Source organism: Mus caroli, chromosome 11, assembly GCF_900094665.2.
Source record: "Mus caroli chromosome 11, CAROLI_EIJ_v1.1, whole genome shotgun sequence".
Taxonomy (NCBI): domain Eukaryota; kingdom Metazoa; phylum Chordata; class Mammalia; order Rodentia; family Muridae; genus Mus; species Mus caroli.
Genome location: NC_034580.1, coordinates 56,571,089 through 56,589,064, shown reverse-complemented (window position 1 = coordinate 56,589,064; position 17,976 = coordinate 56,571,089). Strand labels below are relative to the sequence as shown.

The following is a 17,976-nucleotide window of genomic DNA, read 5'->3' as shown; positions in this document are numbered from 1 at the left end:
AACTCACTTTGTAGACCAGGCTGGCCTCGAACTCAGAAATCCACCTGCCTCTGCCTCCCAAGTGCTGGGATTAAAGGCGTGCGCCACCACGCCGGGCTTGCTGAAGACTTTTAAACCTGCTAAGTGTTCCTGCACATTATTCCAGTAGGTTCCAGCTGGGAGGGGCCTCACTAACCAGCCAATCGGAATATGATTGATTGAGGGTTTCTGTACAGCCAAGGTGTTGCCTCTGAAAACAGATGGAATAGAAATTCCATACAGTCAGCTAGGCTAGTGGTTCAGGCTGAGGCAGGATTGTCATGAGTTTGAGGCCCTCGAGGCCTCATAATGAGAGCCTAACTTAAAAGTAAACACACAACAGCCCACCAATCGCAAAGCAACTCCTCTACTTCTGGCGCCTATGTTGCCTTGCAGTTCTGCCCTTGACTTGATGTACTCAGATGTTTCCCAGATCCCTGCTGTTTCCTTTGACTTCTCTCTCCTGCATAGATTTGTCTTTATGTGTGTGGGGGGTGGGGTGGGGGGAGGTACTTGTGAAGGTCAGAAAAGAACCTTTCTGTCTTCCTAAAAAGACGTATTTTTACTTACGTGTATGCATCTACATGTGAGTATTCTCATGTGCATGTATGAGCCACCCGAGGTAGGTGCAGGGAACTGAATTCCAGTTCTCTGCCAAGGATGCCAGTGCTCTCCAGCCTCTCACTGTTCTTGGTTAAAAATGTTTATTTAATGAAAACTCTTTTCTCCCTGCTGTGGCAAGGTATCTGATTGAAGCTGTTTTATTCGATGTGAACTTCCAATATGGGGGGAGTGAAGCCCCTGATGACCTACCTGTAAGGCACAGGTGACATGAAAAGTTTTTGTTGGTACCGTGAATGGTGTATGTTATGACATGGATGTGAGTGTCTCCCAAAGGCTCATGTTGAAGACTTGGCTCTAGCTGATGGTGCTGTTGGGGACAGGCGAGGGAAGTTAGGGTGTACCATTGGTGGGAGATTGGGTACAGCCCTTCCCTCTTTGCTGCCACTGTGAAATGAGCAGCTTTGTTTCACCACATACTGTGGCCAATGACACACTACTCCCTGAAGGAGTCCTTGCGGGTGTCATACAGGAAAGTGAACCCCGCCCCACAAAGAGGTAAGAATGAAAAGCTGATGCAGACTGACTTGCCAACCTGAATCAGACTTCGGGGAGTCTAATGCCAGGCAATTCATTGTCAGCATAGTTAAACCACTGTACAGTTTGGCAAAAGGTTTCTCGGCCACAACCAGTCCAATCAGTCCAGCTCCAGGTGCACAATAAAGCTACATAGAAACCCTTTCACAGAGTGCATGTGACCATGTGAGTGGGTTCTACAGGACCAGCAGCATGGAGGTCAGTAGGCCATAAAGTACTTCTGTTGCCTCCCCTAAGGGTAGGTTATGGTCTAGGGAGAGAAGAGTCGAGGATAATCATGCTGGGGAGCTTGAATGGGATCACCAGGTCACTAACGACCTCCACTTCCAGCTTTCTGGATGGAATGCAGGTATTTGGTCTATATCTCCTCCATTGAGGAGACGCCCCCACGTGATTAGCATTTCTGGTTGTCTTGGTGTTTCTCTGTGAATATAAGGACCTCTGTGCCCACAACACTTCACCACAAACCCTGTGACCATAGACTAAATTCTTGAAACCATGGGCCAGAATACATCTTTCTTCCTTTTAGGGTATTTTGCCACAGCAACAGAGAGCTGACTAACACACTGTGAGCTAACAGCCTGGGACTCATTTGTTAGTGCAGCTGAACTCGGCCTGTCCTGACCAGTTAGTGTGTTCATTGTTTTCCACAGTACTGGCTTTTAGACAGCTCAGACCTGAGAAGGAGCCTCATTTCCTTCAGTCTCTGCCTTGACCCCAGCTACTTGTCCATATGGAAATCCCTCTCGCTGGGCCGTGGTGGCACACACCTTTAATCTCAGCAATTGGGAGGCAGAGGCAGGTGAATTTCTGAGTTCGAGGTCTGCCTGGTCTACAGGGTGAGTTCCAGGACAGCCAGGGCTACACAGAGAAACCCTGTCTCAGGGGAAAAAAAAAAAAAAAAAGGAAAGCCCTCTCTAGACCCACAGTCCTGGTTTCTCAAAAGAGCCCACTTTATTTGTCAAAGTGCTTTTGGCACCAGAATCAGAATTTATGACCAAAAAAGTTTTAATTTTTATTTTGATTTGGGGCCCTTACTCATGCTAGGCCAGCAGCTTAATTAAATTTAAATCCATTTAGAGACTTTTCATTTAATCTGAAACTTTTTAAAAAGCTACAAGATCAAAAATCAGAAATGTTTCATTAAGTGCCCACAAAATGTAATGTTGTACTCAGTCTATTGAACATCCTTGAAGGTTTTAGGACAGCAGAAACACTTGCTTAGACTTTCTCACTGTGCAAGAAATGCCACAGTGTGTCTTAAGCTGAGCGAGTCATTTGTGGGCAAACTCATGAGAGAGAGCCCTGCACAGTAGAGAGCTAGCAACTGTGCAGAGTACTCACATCATGCATGTGATAGGAACAGAGTGTTAAGTCCAAAAGCTAGGCTTGAAGAGAGCCTGCCTGTGTTTGGGCACCTCTGTTGAACAGCATATGTAGGAGACAACTATATGATATCCTCCAATATCCACTCCCCGTCCTTAGGAACACACCTTAAGGACCGAAGCTCCCAGAGTACAATTCCCAATGCCAACAGGACACCTCCACATACCTGTCAGAATCCCAGTTCTCACACTTGACTTCAGTCACATGAGCCAGAAACCTGGGCCTAGCACCCTATCTCAACAATTCATGATTATGTTTGCTAAGTTTAAGATCTACTACTGATGGCTGGGCAGTGGTGGCATACACCTTTAATCCCAGCACTTGGGAGGCAGAGGCAGGCAGATTTCTGAGTTTGAGGCCAGCCTGGGCTACAGAGTGAGTTCCAGGACAGCCAGGGTTACACAGAGAAACCCTGTCTCACCCCCCACCCCCCCAAATCTACTACTGAATTGAATTCAGCCTATCCTGCAGCTAGGGATGTAGCTCAGTAGTAGAGCCCTCTCCTAGATGCACAAGGCCCTCTTCCATACCAGGCATGCAGGCATGTATACATATACACAGGAGCAACATGAGCACAGCAAAATACTTGTATCTTCAGGACTGCAGGACTGCAAACACAAAAGTTTTAGAAGGTAGCTGGGCGCCTACATCAGGAGATTCATAACTACCTGTAACTAGCTGTAGATGTTCCAGCACCCTCTTTCAGACTCTGCAGGCACCTACACAAACATAACAGACACTAGACAGATAATTCCTTTAAAAGAGGAAGGTGAGTAGCTGGGTGTGGTGGCACAGCCTGTGATTCCATCTCCCAGGAGGCACCAGGTAGGATTACTACTGCTCTACCTCTCTACCTGGGAGGAGGCAAATCTCCTTTTTTTTTTTTTTTTTTTTCTTGTTTGACATTTTACAAAGTTATCAATTATCATAGAAAAGAAAATGAATACCCAGGTGGCTGAGGCAGGAGGATTGCTGCATGTTTGAGACCAGTTTGAGGACATAGTGCATGTGTGGGCTCTTCTCTGACCTTCATATGCATGCTGTGGCACACATGTCCCATACATATACACACTAATGCTCACAATAAAATGTGGTACACACACACACACACACACACATCTGACCTCCGCAGGCACCAGGTGTGCATGTGATATACATATAGGCAAAACACTCATGCACATACAATAAGATAAATCTGAAAAAATAAACCCAACTTGGCTCCCTTGACTGGTGAGCTGGTTTGGGCCTTTCCTGCCTCCCTTGGTTGGACTAGTGGCCATCTTACCCCTCTGCCTCTACTGGGAAAATCAGAAGCCCTGTTTTCACTCCCATGTGGGCAGGACTGTCCTACCACAGAGGAAGCCACCAAAGTCACTTGCCTGGACCCCTGCCTGACCACCTCAATGCAAGTCAACCTCACCCTACAGAGCTCCTTTATTAGTAACCATCTATCAGGGAGGGAGCTTGGATTAGTGATGGGATCACTTTGTCCTAGACTCTGTCATGTGTCAGACATGCTCCTGTGCCCCAGGTTTCAACAATGTTTAGAGAATTGGTCCCCTGCTACCCCTCCCTTGCTGCCCCTTATCTCCGGAGGGAAGCCAAGGCTCTCACATGCTAGGCAGTTAGTTGCTGTGCTGATGAGCCACAGTCCACCCCATCTTGAGCAACCCATCTTGCTCATTCTCTACCTACAAAATATTTCCAAACTTCATTCCTTCATCCACAGAGTAATACTTAGCTCCCAATTTCCCCTGGCTTGATTTGAATGGCTGTTGCTGAGGGTCTCTCAACAGTTGGGCTGTTGTCGTAGGGTAGCTCAGATAGGATGGATGGATGCCTGTTTTAGCTCCACCACAGGACCCAAGAGACTGAGAGACTTAACAGCCTACCAAAGATTTCTCATCTTCTGAAGGGGAAAAGTAGATGGAGGAGTGGTGGCCACAAAGGCAATGTGTAGCTGTGTGTGTGTGTGTGTGTGTGTGCAAAGGGGACCTAGGAAATGAGTCCTCTCACTGGTGATCATGGGAGCAGTGATAGGCAAAAAGCAGAAGCCAGCTTGGACTGGCTAATCAGAGTTGAGTGCTTTTTTGTTTTGTTTTACTTTCCTTGTGTTGTGCAGATATAAAACAATTTTCCATGGAGAAAAGAGCATATACTTGGCACAGTAGCTCAGTAAGCTGAAGTTCTCAGAAGAAAGATCTGGGTAGGTGGATGCTGATCAGGAGAACTTCATGATTGTGGAGAGTAGGAATGCTGGGGAACCAGAACAAAGCATCTTCGGTTTTATTAATCTCCTTCATGACATCCTTGCCAATACTAGGGAAAACTTTTTGGAATGCACTAAACTTAGCAGACTACCAGCTTCCTCAAGTCAAAAGCCAAGAGTATCACGAGGCGAAACTCAAGAAGAATGAAGACCAAAGTGTGGACAATATGCCCCTTCTTAGAATTGGGAACAAAACACCCATGGAAGGAGTTACAGAGACAAAGTTTCGAGCTGTGATGAAAGGATGGACCATCTAGAGACTGCCATATCCAGGGATCCATCCCATAATCAGCTTCCAAACGCTGACACCATTGCATACACTAGCAAGATTTTGCTGAAAGGACCCAAATATAGCTGTCTCTTGTGAGACTATGCTGGGGCCTAGCAAACACAGAAGTGGATGCTCACAGTCAGCTATTGGATGGATCACAGGGCTCCCAATGGAGAAGCTAGAGAAAGTACCCAAGGAGCTAAAGGGATCTGCAACCCTATAGTTGGAACAACATGATGAACTAACCAGTACCCCGGAGCTCTTGTCTCTAGCTGCATATGTATCGAAAGATGGCCTAGTTGGCCATCACTGGAAAGAGAGGCCCATTGGACTTGCAAACTTTATATGCCCCAATATAGGGGAATGCCAGGGCCAAAAGAATGGGAATGGGTGGGTAGGGAAGTGGGGGGGGTATGGGGGACTTTTGAAATAGCATTGGAAATGTAATTGAGGAAAATATGTAATAAAAAATATTAAAAATTAAAAAAAAAGAAAAATAAATAGCAATATATATATATATATATATATAATAAAATAAAATACTCTTTAAAAGTAAAAAAAAAAAAAAAAAGAGTATCACAAGGTAGCATCTGAGACCAACAAGAGCACAGATTTCCCCTCTCTGCCATCACCTGCTTACCTGGTGATCCCACAATGCATTTGGTAAGTACTTTGACTGATGACTCCCTTTTGCTCTGCAACTATAAAAAGGTCATGAGGGCCTGGTGAGATGGCTCAGTGGGTAAGAGCACCCGACTGCTTTTCGGAAAGTCTGAAGTTCAAATCCCAGCAACCACATGGTGGCTCACAACCACCTGTAATGAGATCTGACTCCCTCTTCTGGAGTGTCTGAAGACAGCTACAGTGTACTTACATATAATAAATACATAAATCTTAAAAAAAAAAAAAGTCATGAGGCCATTTCTACATCCACATTATTCAGGGCAACATGAGTCTACGTTCCAGTGCCACGGACACCCATGTTTGGACGAAATTTAATTATCCCATTTCCTTTGAGTTTTATATCAGCAACATACTTGTGCTAGGCATTTCTGGGTACTGTGAAATAGTGCTTAGCAAGAGAGACAAAGAATCTGGGGGCTGAGAGAGATTTGGGTAGAATTATTTATCCCATGATTTTCCAAATACAGACCAACAAGCCCCCTAACCAAAAATGCTCCAAAATACAAAAACACGTTGAATACAGAGAGGATACCACAAGTGTAAATTTTTACACCATGAAACTTTGTTTCATACACAAAATTATATCTATAATACAGTACAAAAGTAAATTGTGTGTTTAGACTTGAGCTTCACTGTGTATATGCAGGTTCTCCAAAGTCCAGGGGACAAGATATCAGAACTCCAAGTCACTTTGCAAACATTTTCCCCAAGGGATAAGGATACGGACTATTAGCAACTGCGCTGGGTTCAAACTAGAGATTGTTTTATTTGCGAAGGGAGCGGTTTAAAGAAGACAAACAGTCTTCTGTTAACACCTCTTAAACACGCCTCAATAAACTGGGCGTGGTGGCACACGCACGCCTTTATTCCCAGCACTTGGGAGGCAGAGACAGGCAAATTTCTGAGTTTGAGGCCAGCCCGGCCTACAGAGTGAGTTCCTCCACAGAGAAAACCTGCCTCAAAAACAAACAAACAAACAAACAAAACAACAACAACAACAAAACGCCACTCAATAAAGGGTTAGAAGAGTTGGTGGGGGAGGGGACTGCAGAAGGAAGTGAATGCCTTCAGGGCAGGAATGGCACTCCAGGCTGTGTCTGCAAGGTTGAAAATCCAGGGACACTGGCTTCAGAGCATTACAGGGCAAACTGACCTCAGAATTCTGCATAAGCTCAGCTAGGCATGGTCTATAGCCGTTCCCGTTCTCTCTGGAGCTTCCTCAGAAGCAGACCCTCAGATGGTTTCCTTTAAGGTGAAGAAAGAGAGATGGTGGCTCCAGAATGGGAGCTAAAAGGGAGCACGCTCATTACTGCAGGGTTGGAGCTGAGCTCCTGACAATGACTTGGCTGCCCTTGCTTAGGAACCTGCTAGCTGGAAAGGATAACTTTCTCTGATTGGCCAGTTCCACATACACACCAAGTGCTGCTGCGTAGTCAAACCTCCACACCATGAGTGTGTGTCCCAAGACAGAAAGTCCAACAAATCCAGCCCTAGAAAAGATCACAGGGGGCTGGAGAGATGGTTAAGAGCACCGACTGCTCTTCTAAAGGTCCTGAATTCAAATCCCAGCAACCACATGGTGGTTTACAACCATCCTAACAAGATCTGACACCCTCTTCTTGTGTGTCTGAAGACAGCTAAATCTTTTTTTTTGTTTTGTTTTGTTTTTTGAGACAGAGTTTCTCTGTGTAGCCCTGGCTGTCCTGGAACTCACTTTGTAGACCAGGCTGGCCTTGAACTCAGAAATCAGCCTGCCTCTGCCTTCCAAGTGCTGGGATTAAAGGTGTGTGCCACCACACTCGGCTAGCCTGAGTCCTTGGAAGCATAGCATACCACCAGAAGTTTTTTGTGTGTTTCTCTCTATAACATCCTGACAATGCAGCTCAACTACACAATGTAAGGCAGACCCATACACACATGTTGTTAGCCAAGAATCCTTCCTCACCTGTCCTTTCACATGCTTGCTTTAGTGGAACAGCCTCTCTCATGTGTCTGCTTCAGCAGAACATGTCCTTCACGAGTCTGCCTTAGCCTTTCACATCCGTGTCCACTTTAATGAAAAGTTTCTTCACGTTTGCCCCAGCAAAACACCATCCAACGAACTTTCTGAAGAACCCTTACATTTCCACTCCACACATGTAAGGACAATTGAGACAAAAGAGGGGATGAAGTGGGAAAAGAACATGGCAGAGTGTATAGGGTCTGGAGGGAGGAGAGGGAAGAGGAGGATGTAAACTACATCAGAATCTCAATAGTTAAAATAATTCAAAATTAATGTCTAATTAAGGAATACATTTGAGTAAAACTTTTAAAAAGTGCTGTAGAAGAGACATGTCTCAGAAAAACTGTGAGGCAAAGCAAGAATATCAAACTCACTTGTGAAGTTATCACCTTTACCTAATTTAGAATTCAGAGTTTCAAACGCTTATGTTCTTTGCCTATAAAGTAACGTTAGTCAGTAGAGACCTGATGGCTACTCTATTCCTCTGCCTTGGGTACATGTACACACACAGACACACACAGACACACACACACACACACACAGACACACACACACACCCGAGCTTTCGTCTTAAGAAGAATAAGAGGTAGTTTATTCTGGAGCCATTTTGAGTGACCATGGCTCAGGAACACAGATTTGGGTTTCTCTAAATTCTGTGTTCCAATGTAGAAGTGAGTTCATGAATTTTTTAAAAATAGTTTTACAGAACAAAGTTATTAAATGAAGTTTAAAGTGCATTGTCCGGCCGGGCAGTGGTGGCACATGCCTTTAATCCCAGCACTTGGGAGGCAGAGGCAGGCAGATTTCTGAGTTCAAGGCCAGCCTGGTCTACAAAGTGAGTTTCAGGACAGCCAGGGCTATACAGAGAAACTCTGTCTCAAAACCCAGAAATAAATAAATAAAGCATTGTTGGGTGAGTCAGAGAGGTGGGTACACTAGAAAGGTAGGTACACTAAGTGGATGTATCAGAGAGGTGGGCCCAGCGAGATGGGGGAGGCTTCTCTTAGCTAACCACTCCTCCCACCAATCCAAAAGCTAAGATTGCCATCAGGTAAGTTAATAGATTCAAAAGGCTTATTTCTATTAGTCACAAGATGTTGGCTCCAACACAGAGGTGGGCAAGAAATGGCTGTTCTGGAGGGCCAAACTAACCCAAGGAAAGGTAAACTAGCCTCTGAACCTGCAACATCCCAATCTCCCCCACAGGACTGAAATTGTCATCAGTCAGCCAGATACGGCTTCTTTTCAGTTTTCACGCACACTTCCCATGAATTCTAGCTACCCACAAGCCCTCCTATGAATTCTAACCGTCCTCAGCCTTCTGATAATTAATTTAGCCATCTGTGCATCCTCCCATAAATGTCTACATGTCTCACTTGTGTACTGGAAGTGCAGTGGATGAGAGCCTTTAAGTATACACATGGAGCAAGGCACTGCAGGTGGTGCCTGTCTATTGCTTTGTCCCTGGCATCTGAGTACCCACTGCAATTAAATGGAGATAAGTCTTACCCCATTTCTGAAAGTTACTGTTAATATATATTAATATAAAATATAGATAAATACATAATAAATGCCTTGATACCTGGCATGCACTACATATTTGTCATGTTATAAATAGGGATCATCATATTTCAAGGTATAAAGAATTCAGCAATGATATATCAACAGCAACCAATTTGCTAGGAATGATGGCCACCCTTTTAATCCTGATACTCCGGAGGCAGAGACAGATGGATCTCTGTGAGTTCCAGGTCACCCAGAGCTACAATTTAAAAAAATAAAACAACTTTTAGAACTTCTAATTATTTGTATATGTTTATGTTTATGTGAGTGCAGGTGCCTGAGGAGGCCAGAGACATCAGGGAGACTTGGAGCTAGAGTTACAGGCAGTTGTGAACTGCCTGACATTGGTTCTGGGAACCAAACTCAGCTCCTCTGGAAAAGCAGTATATACTCTTAACCACTGAAAAGAAGGAAGGGACAACAAAGCGAATAATTATGAATGATAACGGCTATCGACTGTATGCTAAGAACCATGCCAAGAGGTTCGCATATTTCTCACTCACTCCTCCCAACCCCAGGAGATGGGGGTACTGCTGCCATCTCTTTTTCAGAAGAAGAACTCGGGCCAAAGAGGACTCAGTCTTGCAGGACAGTAAAGACTTGAACCCAGTCAGAACCTATGAATTTCAACCACACTTCCAACCACGCCCACTCTAATTCTCCCCCACTTTCCTCGAGTCTGACCACGCCCGCACAACATCCTCCCGCCCACTCTGGCGGCCACGCCCACAGCATCAAATGCTTTGCCTTCTCCTACCCCACCTTCTGCCCCGCCCCTCTCCCTCCGGACCACGCCCCTCGACGGCCTCGCCCACTCTAGTCAGTTGCCCTCAGGCCCCGCCCCTGGCCTCGCAGTCTCGAAAGACTTTCTCGCGCTTAGAGTCGCCATTTTGCTGTAAGACGCGGTGCGGAGCTCTGTGCTCTCTTCCTTCGGCAGCCGAGGCTGCGGCGGGCCGGGCTGGGGTCGGGACCAGGTAGGCGGGCGGGAGCCGCGGCGGGCGGACGGAGGGCCCCGCGAGCTTGCGCAGTGCCGGGCGGGAGCCATGCCCTTGTTGCTCCGGGGCGAGCCGGGGGCCCCGTGTTCGGCTCCACCGGCTTTAGTGGATGATTGGGCTCCAATCAGACGTAGGAGGAGCGGCATAAGATACTCTGCAGGAAAATCTCTTCCTCAATCTGTTACATTATTGATAAGGATTTATTTTTCTTATATTGATATTGGCAGAGTTTGGGTGTTTAGCTTTTGTGAGGGATACGAAAATACTGAACCGAGCTTTGAGGCCTGAGGAAGTGTGAGTTCTAATGTTTTATGGGTTTTTTTTTTNTTTTTTTTTTTTTTTCTTGCGGTTCTGGAGTCGAACGCAAGGTGAAGCAATGCAAGCGGCCTGCCATTGACCCATCTCATGCCCTAGTGCTTAACAATTTAAATGCACAAATAAAAATGGTGCGTGCCCCTGAGCCCCGCTATAGGAAACCTTTCTTGTCCTTTAACTGCTGTAGTTTGTATCATTATTATCCAATTTTTGCAGAGATATGCACATTATATTCATTAGCTACTCTGTGGTTTAACATAGAACCCGTGTTTCTGTTCTTAAATAATCTTGCAGTTTGTGGGGCTTAATGGCACACCCCTTAATCTCAGAGACAGGTGAAAGGATCTTGAGGTCTCATGGTCTGCAGAGCGAGTTCCTGGCAAACAGGGCTACAAAGTTGTTTGTTTGTTTGTTTGTTTTGTTTTTAAATTGTACTTACCATCATTGACAATATAGCTCTATACTTGGGATAAGCTCCAAGAATTGACAACACCAAAACATAGTTCTGTGTTCTTTCTTTGGCATTTAGTATGTATCTTTTTTTCTGAATAAGGTATGCTTGCAATAGACATTTCAAAATCTGGGTATTTGATTCTACTGCCTGTAGTTCATCAGGTTGCCAAGTCATGCTCTGTATGACTGAGAGTCGCAACCTGTTGTATGCAGGGAACTGTATTACATATCAGACTCCTACCCCACTCTGTCCTTTAGGGGCCACTGTTGTGAGGAAGAGGTTACCTTGTATGACTTTGTTAAAGTCTGGAAAGTAATGGCAAACCTGTTTTCCTATTAAAACTGCTTCCCCAGGTGTGGGGGCTGGAGAGCTGGCTGGTTAAGAGTACTAGTTGTTCAAGACTGAGTCAGTTCCAGCACCCCACCCACATGATAGCCTACAACCACCTCTAATGCTAGACCCACCGGATCTGACACCCTCTGCTGGTCTCCAAGAGTACCAGGCACATGTGGTGTGCAGAGAAAACACCCATATGAGCCGGGCGTGGTGGCGCACGCCTTTAATCCCAGCACTCGGGAGGCAGAGGCAGGCGGATTTCTGAGTTCGAGGCCAGCCTGGTCTACAAAGTGAGTTCCAGCACAGCCAGGGCTATACAGAGAAACCCTGTCTCAAAAAACCAAAAAAAAAAAAAAAAGAAAACACCCATATGCATTAAATGAATAAAAGTTATTTCTCCAAATTTAAAATAGTTTTAGATTTATTTCCTGCTTCTCCCAAGTTATCACAAAAACAAAACAAAAAATCAAAACTCTCAGAACAGCATTAGTCATAAGAAAGCAAAATGCCAGTAACCACAGAATATGGAAGAGTAATGTGGTTTTATCTCTGCCCTGCAGTCTCTCAATTATTTTACTTTACTTTATTTTGGAGACTGAGGTTTCTCTGTGTAACAGCCCTGGCTATCTTGGAACTCTTTGTAGACCAGGCTGGTCTCAAATTCAGAGATTTGCCTACCTCAGCCTCCCATTCTCTGGGATTAAAGGTGTGTGCCACCATGCCAGACCTCAACTTTTATTTTGTCCTTTTATCTATTTATTCTTAATTAACTAATTATTTGTATATTTATTGGTTTCCCAAGACAGGGTTTCTCTATGTAAACCTGGCTGTCCTGGAATTTGCTCTGTAGAACTGGCTGGCCTCCAACTTAGAAATCCACCTGCCTCTGCCTCCCAAGTGGTAGGATTAAAGGTGCCAACACCACCTGCCTGTGCCTTTTATTGTGTTGGTGATTAAACCCATGCCTGCAGCACAAAGCACCTAATTTTCCACTAAAGTACACTTCTAATCCATCTCGGCAAGTCCGGCTTTTTTTTCCATGCTGGGGTTGGAACCCAGGCCCTGTGCATGATGGGCAAATGCTCTACCACTGAAGCAGATTTTCCAGGAGTAGGTTAAAGACAGTAACTCCTGGATCCTCTTTGCTAAGGAATGATTTTCTTTCTTTCTTTCTTTTTTTTTTTTTTAAGATTTATTATTATATATAAGTACACTGTAGCTGTCTTCAGACACACCAGAAGAGGGAGTCAGATCTCATTACAGATGGTTGTGGTTGTTGGGATTTGAACTCAGGACCTTCAGAAGAGTAGTCAGTGCTCTTAACCGCTGAGCCATCTCTCCAGCCCCAACAGATGATTTTCAATTCTGTTTTCGAACTGTTGTGCCTGAAGTGAGGCTATGTTCAGCACACACTGGTTGAGCCTCTGCTGCCTGGACCTTCCATTTTGGTGGAGAAGCTTTTCCAAGCCTCTATCTTCATTGTCTGGGAGGTTTGCAGGTCTAGGCTGTGGCTCAGGCCTGCTGTGGTGTAAGCCCACAGCGGTCTTCCTTTAGCCATCTTAGAGGGATTGGTTAGACAGTGGCTGCTTTAGAGAGGAAACAGCACAATGGTGCGGCTTCATCATCTCTAGTATGAATGTTAAAATACAGTGGTGGTAAATCCATCTAAAACAAGTGATCTTCAGTGTGAGGACCTCTTCACTCATGAAGTCTGACAGGTTGTCTCATTCAGAGAGATGAATATGATTTGTTCTTTCAGTCTTGAAAGTCTCTGGAAAAGATTTGTTTTTATCCCTGCATAAATAATTTTCATATTCTCGAGTAAGTTTAGGGTAACACGAAAGCAATTACAGCACATGACGGGAGAGTGGGAACAATCTCTGTACTCTCCACGTCACAGGGAAACTTTGTGCTAATGAGCACTGCCGACTAGTGATTCTTAGCCTGATAAATAGCTCATTGAAGTAGGAGGCTGGTCTTGGTAGCACATGCATACCTTTAATCTCAGTATTTGGGAGGCAGGTGGATATCTTTGAATCTGAAGCCAGCCTTGTCTCCATAATGAGCTCCAGGCTAGCCAGAGCTACATTGAGAGTCCCTGTCCCAAAAAAACCAAAACACTGTTGGAATTTCTAAGTGGGAGGGAAAGTGGAACTAGAAGCAGCTCTTAGAGGTGAACAGCCTGTGAGTTGGGCAGTCATAGTGATTGATCTGATGCCCTTTTTAGGTGCATGCCCTGCCCGCCCCTGCTGTTCAAGGGTGGGCATACATCAGGATTTGGCATGCCTCGTGCTAGGCAAGCCTTCCACCGTTAAGCTGCACTTCAACCCTTATGTCAGAGCTTACAAGCTGTTGCTCTGGGTGCAGTTTTGGAGACCAGGCAGACTGCTCTGTTCATTTGAGCCACAAAAGGAAAGGCTTCAAGAGATGTCCTGGAGGAGGACAGGGTAAAGCGAGGCGGGGTTGTTGTGTGTGTGAAGAGTAGAATGTTTCCTTTAAATCTTCAAGGAAAGAACCACAGGCTGCAAGGAGAGGAAGACTAGTTCTAAGGTAGAAATTGGGGTGATGGGCCTCAGATGAGGGCTCCAATCCTAGGGACTGGAATCCTGTAGACCTAGAAGAGAGAGGCCGAAGTATATATAAGAGCCCTTCCTACCCCTTAATACTTTATGCTGCCCGGGGTCCTCTCAGGGTCTCTTGTATTGTTATTTAGGAACTTCTTATTTGAAGTTTAGGGGCGTAAAGAAATGGCCACCCCAGGCATTTTACTGAATTTAGTAGATAACCAAGACTGTTATGAACTGCTGTGTGGTTGCCGCAAGCCTAAGCTGGGTCCTCTGCGAGAGCTGCAAGTGCTCCTAGCCCTCACGCCCTCACTCCAGCCCTGCTGATACAGTGGTTCTTGTTTTTTTTGTTTGTTTGTTTGTTTGTTTTTCGAGACAGGGTTTCTCTGTATAGCCCTGGCTGTCCTGGAACTCANGAACTCAGAAATCCGCCTGCCTCTGCCTCCCGAGTGCTGGGATTAAAGGCGTGCGCCACCACGCCCGGCTTGATACAGTGGTTCTTTTCCACTGCCCTATTTTATTAAACTAATCCGCATTCTCTGAAAGGCAGGATTGAAATATGTGTTACAGAAGGAACAGAGTAAGTTTTCAGGCTTTGTGGCTGTGCTCAGGACATCTAGAAATGATATTGAAATGGTCCAGGCTTTTGAAGGACTGGGCTTGACTGAGTAGTATCTGTGGACTTCTGGTCCACAGCCACTTTTCACAGTGTGCACCAGTGGACTCCTTACCAACATTAGTTGGTTGGCTGTGCAGACATTTGTGATAAAATAACTTCAGAGAAATTGCCCTGTAGCTTGTGTTGGAACCCTGGGCTTTCCATTTAGAACATCCCTTAAAGGCTGCTCTGCTACACATGTGCTCTCCTAGCCTGGTGATCCCACTGTATGTGTGCATGAAGCCTGTCTTAGATGATGATCCACTGACCACAACATAGCCACACTGTGGAAGTTGAGGCAGCACTATAATAGAATAGCTTGTCCCATAACTCAAGTTGTTTGAACAAGCCACTTACAGATAGTCACAGTGATACACTCTTTTGAGCTAGAAACATTGAATGTATTAAGAGTTCAGTGTGAATGTGTGGGCAAGGCCTGAAGCAGTATGTAAGGTGAAAGAACCCAATTGCCAGAGGAGGAGCCCTGGAAGCGTCAGGGTGGGGCTGGCAAATTCAGCCTTATTGGTCATGTTTCAGGTTTTACCTGGAGGATGTATTTGTTTGGGACATAACAAATATTTTAGTTTTCATAATAAAAAAGGAACACTAAAACAAAACAAAACACAGCCAAATGAGTCTCCCGAGAGCTAGCCAAGCTGAGTAAACACAGAGAAGACCGAAGGATGTGTGTTCTTGGAGAGGCGCATCTTCCACCCAATCTAGCACTCTCCCTGTGAAAGAGGCCAGGCCCTACTCTTGTCTGTCCGTTGAGGACCACTTCCTCCAAGGTTATTATCTAGTCAGCCATGTCCCATTTGAAGGGGGAAAATATGACAACTTGAAATTTTTATTTATGTTTTTGTTTTGTTTTTGAGACAGGGTCTCTATATAGTTCTGCTATCCTGGAACTCACTGTGTACATCAGGCTGGCCTTGAACTCATAGAGATCCTCCTGCCTCTGCCTCCTGAGTACTAGGATTAAAGGTGTGCCTTGACCAGGTGCTCTAAAGCACAGAGCCACTTCCAGCACTGACAAGATGCATTTTAGATGTGGCCCAGAGCAGCTGCAGGGTGGGGTGTGGGAGCAGGTGTCATAGAAGGATCTGGGTCATTTATTCTTTGTTTAAGGATCAGTTAGTCCATGTCCTTGCTAATGGCTCTGCCATTTTTCTGTGTTAATCCAGGAGGAATTTTGTTGTCAGAGAATAACAGGAGGTTGTCCATAATTGACTTTAAGCAGCAAACAGTAAAACACTGAGCTCTTCAGCTCCGCCTTTCTTGTAAGTTTATTATTTATTCCCAGTGAGTATGAAAAATAATGGAGTTGTGTGGTGCCATTTGCAATCTTAAAATCCAAGGGTTGTACTTGCCCATACTATATCTCCCTTAAGATCAGAGCCACCATTATGGTGGCAACTATGTTTCTTATGCTGATGCCATTCTTTGTTTAAAAACAAAATCTGCTTGAGTATATTTTATATATGTTGGTCCTTTATCTATACTCTTTTCTTCTAGGCTCTGAGAATTGGAAAGCCAAGAAGGTTTTGATGTTTTGTGTGGCGCCTCCTGAATTAGAAACCAAGATGAACATAACCAAAGGAGGCCTCGTGTTGTTTTCAGCAAATTCCAATTCATCATGTATGGAGCTTTCAAAGAAAATTGCTGAGTGAGTTCCAGTTTTACCATTCAAATCCATAGCCAATATGTGTGATAATTTTAAGTATGATAATCAGACTAGCAGTGATTATCAAGATCAATAACAAGTATAGCTAACTTGCATGTCATCTGAATATACTCAGTGCTACAATGTGTCAGTGACCACAACTCTCAGGAGTGTGGTAGGCACAGCTGTAGATAAATTACTGGAGTTTAACAAACAGGGATGTGTAGTATATGAGGATAGTTTAGTGTAATTTTAAGAAACTGATTAAACACATACTAAATCCCTGCAGTGCATAAAACCTTGATATGAATATTGTGAGTTAATGGTGAGCAGGCCAGCCAAAAGCTTTTTTTCTCATGCAAGCTAAGATAAGCAGCTAGGTGGTTTTTGGTGGTAACAGACGCAGGAAGGAGTCATGAGTACATAAGGAAGGGTAGAGTGGTTTGTCCGGCTTAGGAGCTCAGGCACCTTTAAACCAAGGCCTGTTACATGCAGTAGGGAATGTGGGCAGTAGAGCATGGAGTACTAGAAAGATGCCCGTGAAGCAGGAGAGACAGATTGCATAGGCCTTGGGTGGTTGTGGGGTGGAGGTCCAAAGTAGGCAACAAACAGGTATGATGTAATATTTACTTTATTTCATAATTAGAATGACTTTTATCTTTGTCAACTTATAAGTCATCTTTAATAGTAAAGATGTTGGGTCTATTCTGTTGCCTTCTCAGCTTTTCCCCCTTTCTCTTCTCTAGGCGGCTGGGGGTGGAGATGGGCAAAGTGCAGGTTTACCAGGAACCTAACAGAGGTGAGCTTCCTTGGAAATATGTATTGTGGATCTTCTTGCAGAATGTGGTGTAATGGGTCATCAAGTTGTCCTTGACTGTCAGACGGATTCAGAAAGCAGGCAGGCAGGCAGGCAGGCAGGCACGGTGGAGGAGTGTGGTTTTCAGTCCTTACTAATACCGAATAGAAGCATCCCTGGTGCAAGTCACATGGAGGTTTGCTGATGGTTCTTGGGTCTCATTCAGGAAGCACTGCATAAGTATAGCTAGCTCCTCAGCTTACTGTCGGTTGAGATCATTTTGCTGTAGGTAACATGAGTCCTGTGTGCCTACACTTTTAGTCTGTAGGTATGTGGGCATGCCCAGTACTACATACACACCCATGCTCGCATGTACTGCGTTATTGTACCCAGGACTTCATGCATGCCTCCCTACTGAGCTGTACCTCTAACCCTAGCTTGTTATTCTTTATTTCCTCTAAGGCCACAGGTTAATTCCTTAAAATATTGCTAGGAAATAGTTGTAAGAAAATGTTATTTAATCTTGGTATTTCTTTAGAGTGGTGAGTATTCTTAGTGAAACTTTTCTAGCAGGGGTAGTTGCAGCTTATATGGACGTGAGAATCTTACTCTTTATTCTTGGGCAGTAATAAATGGGATAATCTCTGTACTTGACATCTTTTGACACATAGTAGGTGCTCAGTAAACACTCATTCATTCTGACCTTTCACTATAGGAATTTGTCTAGTGGTTCAACCTTAAAAAACTTTCTCAGCCGGGCATGGTGGCGCACGCCTTTAATCCCAGCACTTGGGAGGCAGAGGCAGGCGGATTTCTGAGTTCGAGGCCAGCCTGGTCTACAGAG

At 44.8% G+C, this 17,976-nt stretch overlaps 1 protein-coding gene across 4 annotated transcripts in view; it reads left to right on the top strand.

Moving 5' to 3' along the window:
• Nucleotides 1–10,195: 10,195 nt before the first annotated feature.
• Nucleotides 10,196–17,976, top strand: part of Prpsap2 (phosphoribosyl pyrophosphate synthetase associated protein 2) — a 34,067-nt gene continuing 26,286 nt past the window's right edge. Inside the window, exons 1-4 of one of the 4 annotated variants that reach the window (XM_021175810.2) lie at nt 10,196–10,325; nt 15,858–15,953; nt 16,189–16,339; nt 17,083–17,135. In XM_021175810.2, coding sequence (XP_021031469.1) covers nt 16,221–16,339; nt 17,083–17,135 — 172 coding nt within the window. In that variant the 5' untranslated portion in view covers nt 10,196–10,325; nt 15,858–15,953; nt 16,189–16,220. The remainder of the gene's footprint in view (nt 10,326–15,857; nt 15,954–16,188; nt 16,340–17,082; nt 17,136–17,976) is intronic. The other 3 variants (XM_021175811.2, XM_021175812.2, XM_021175813.2) reach the window with 3 other exon arrangements.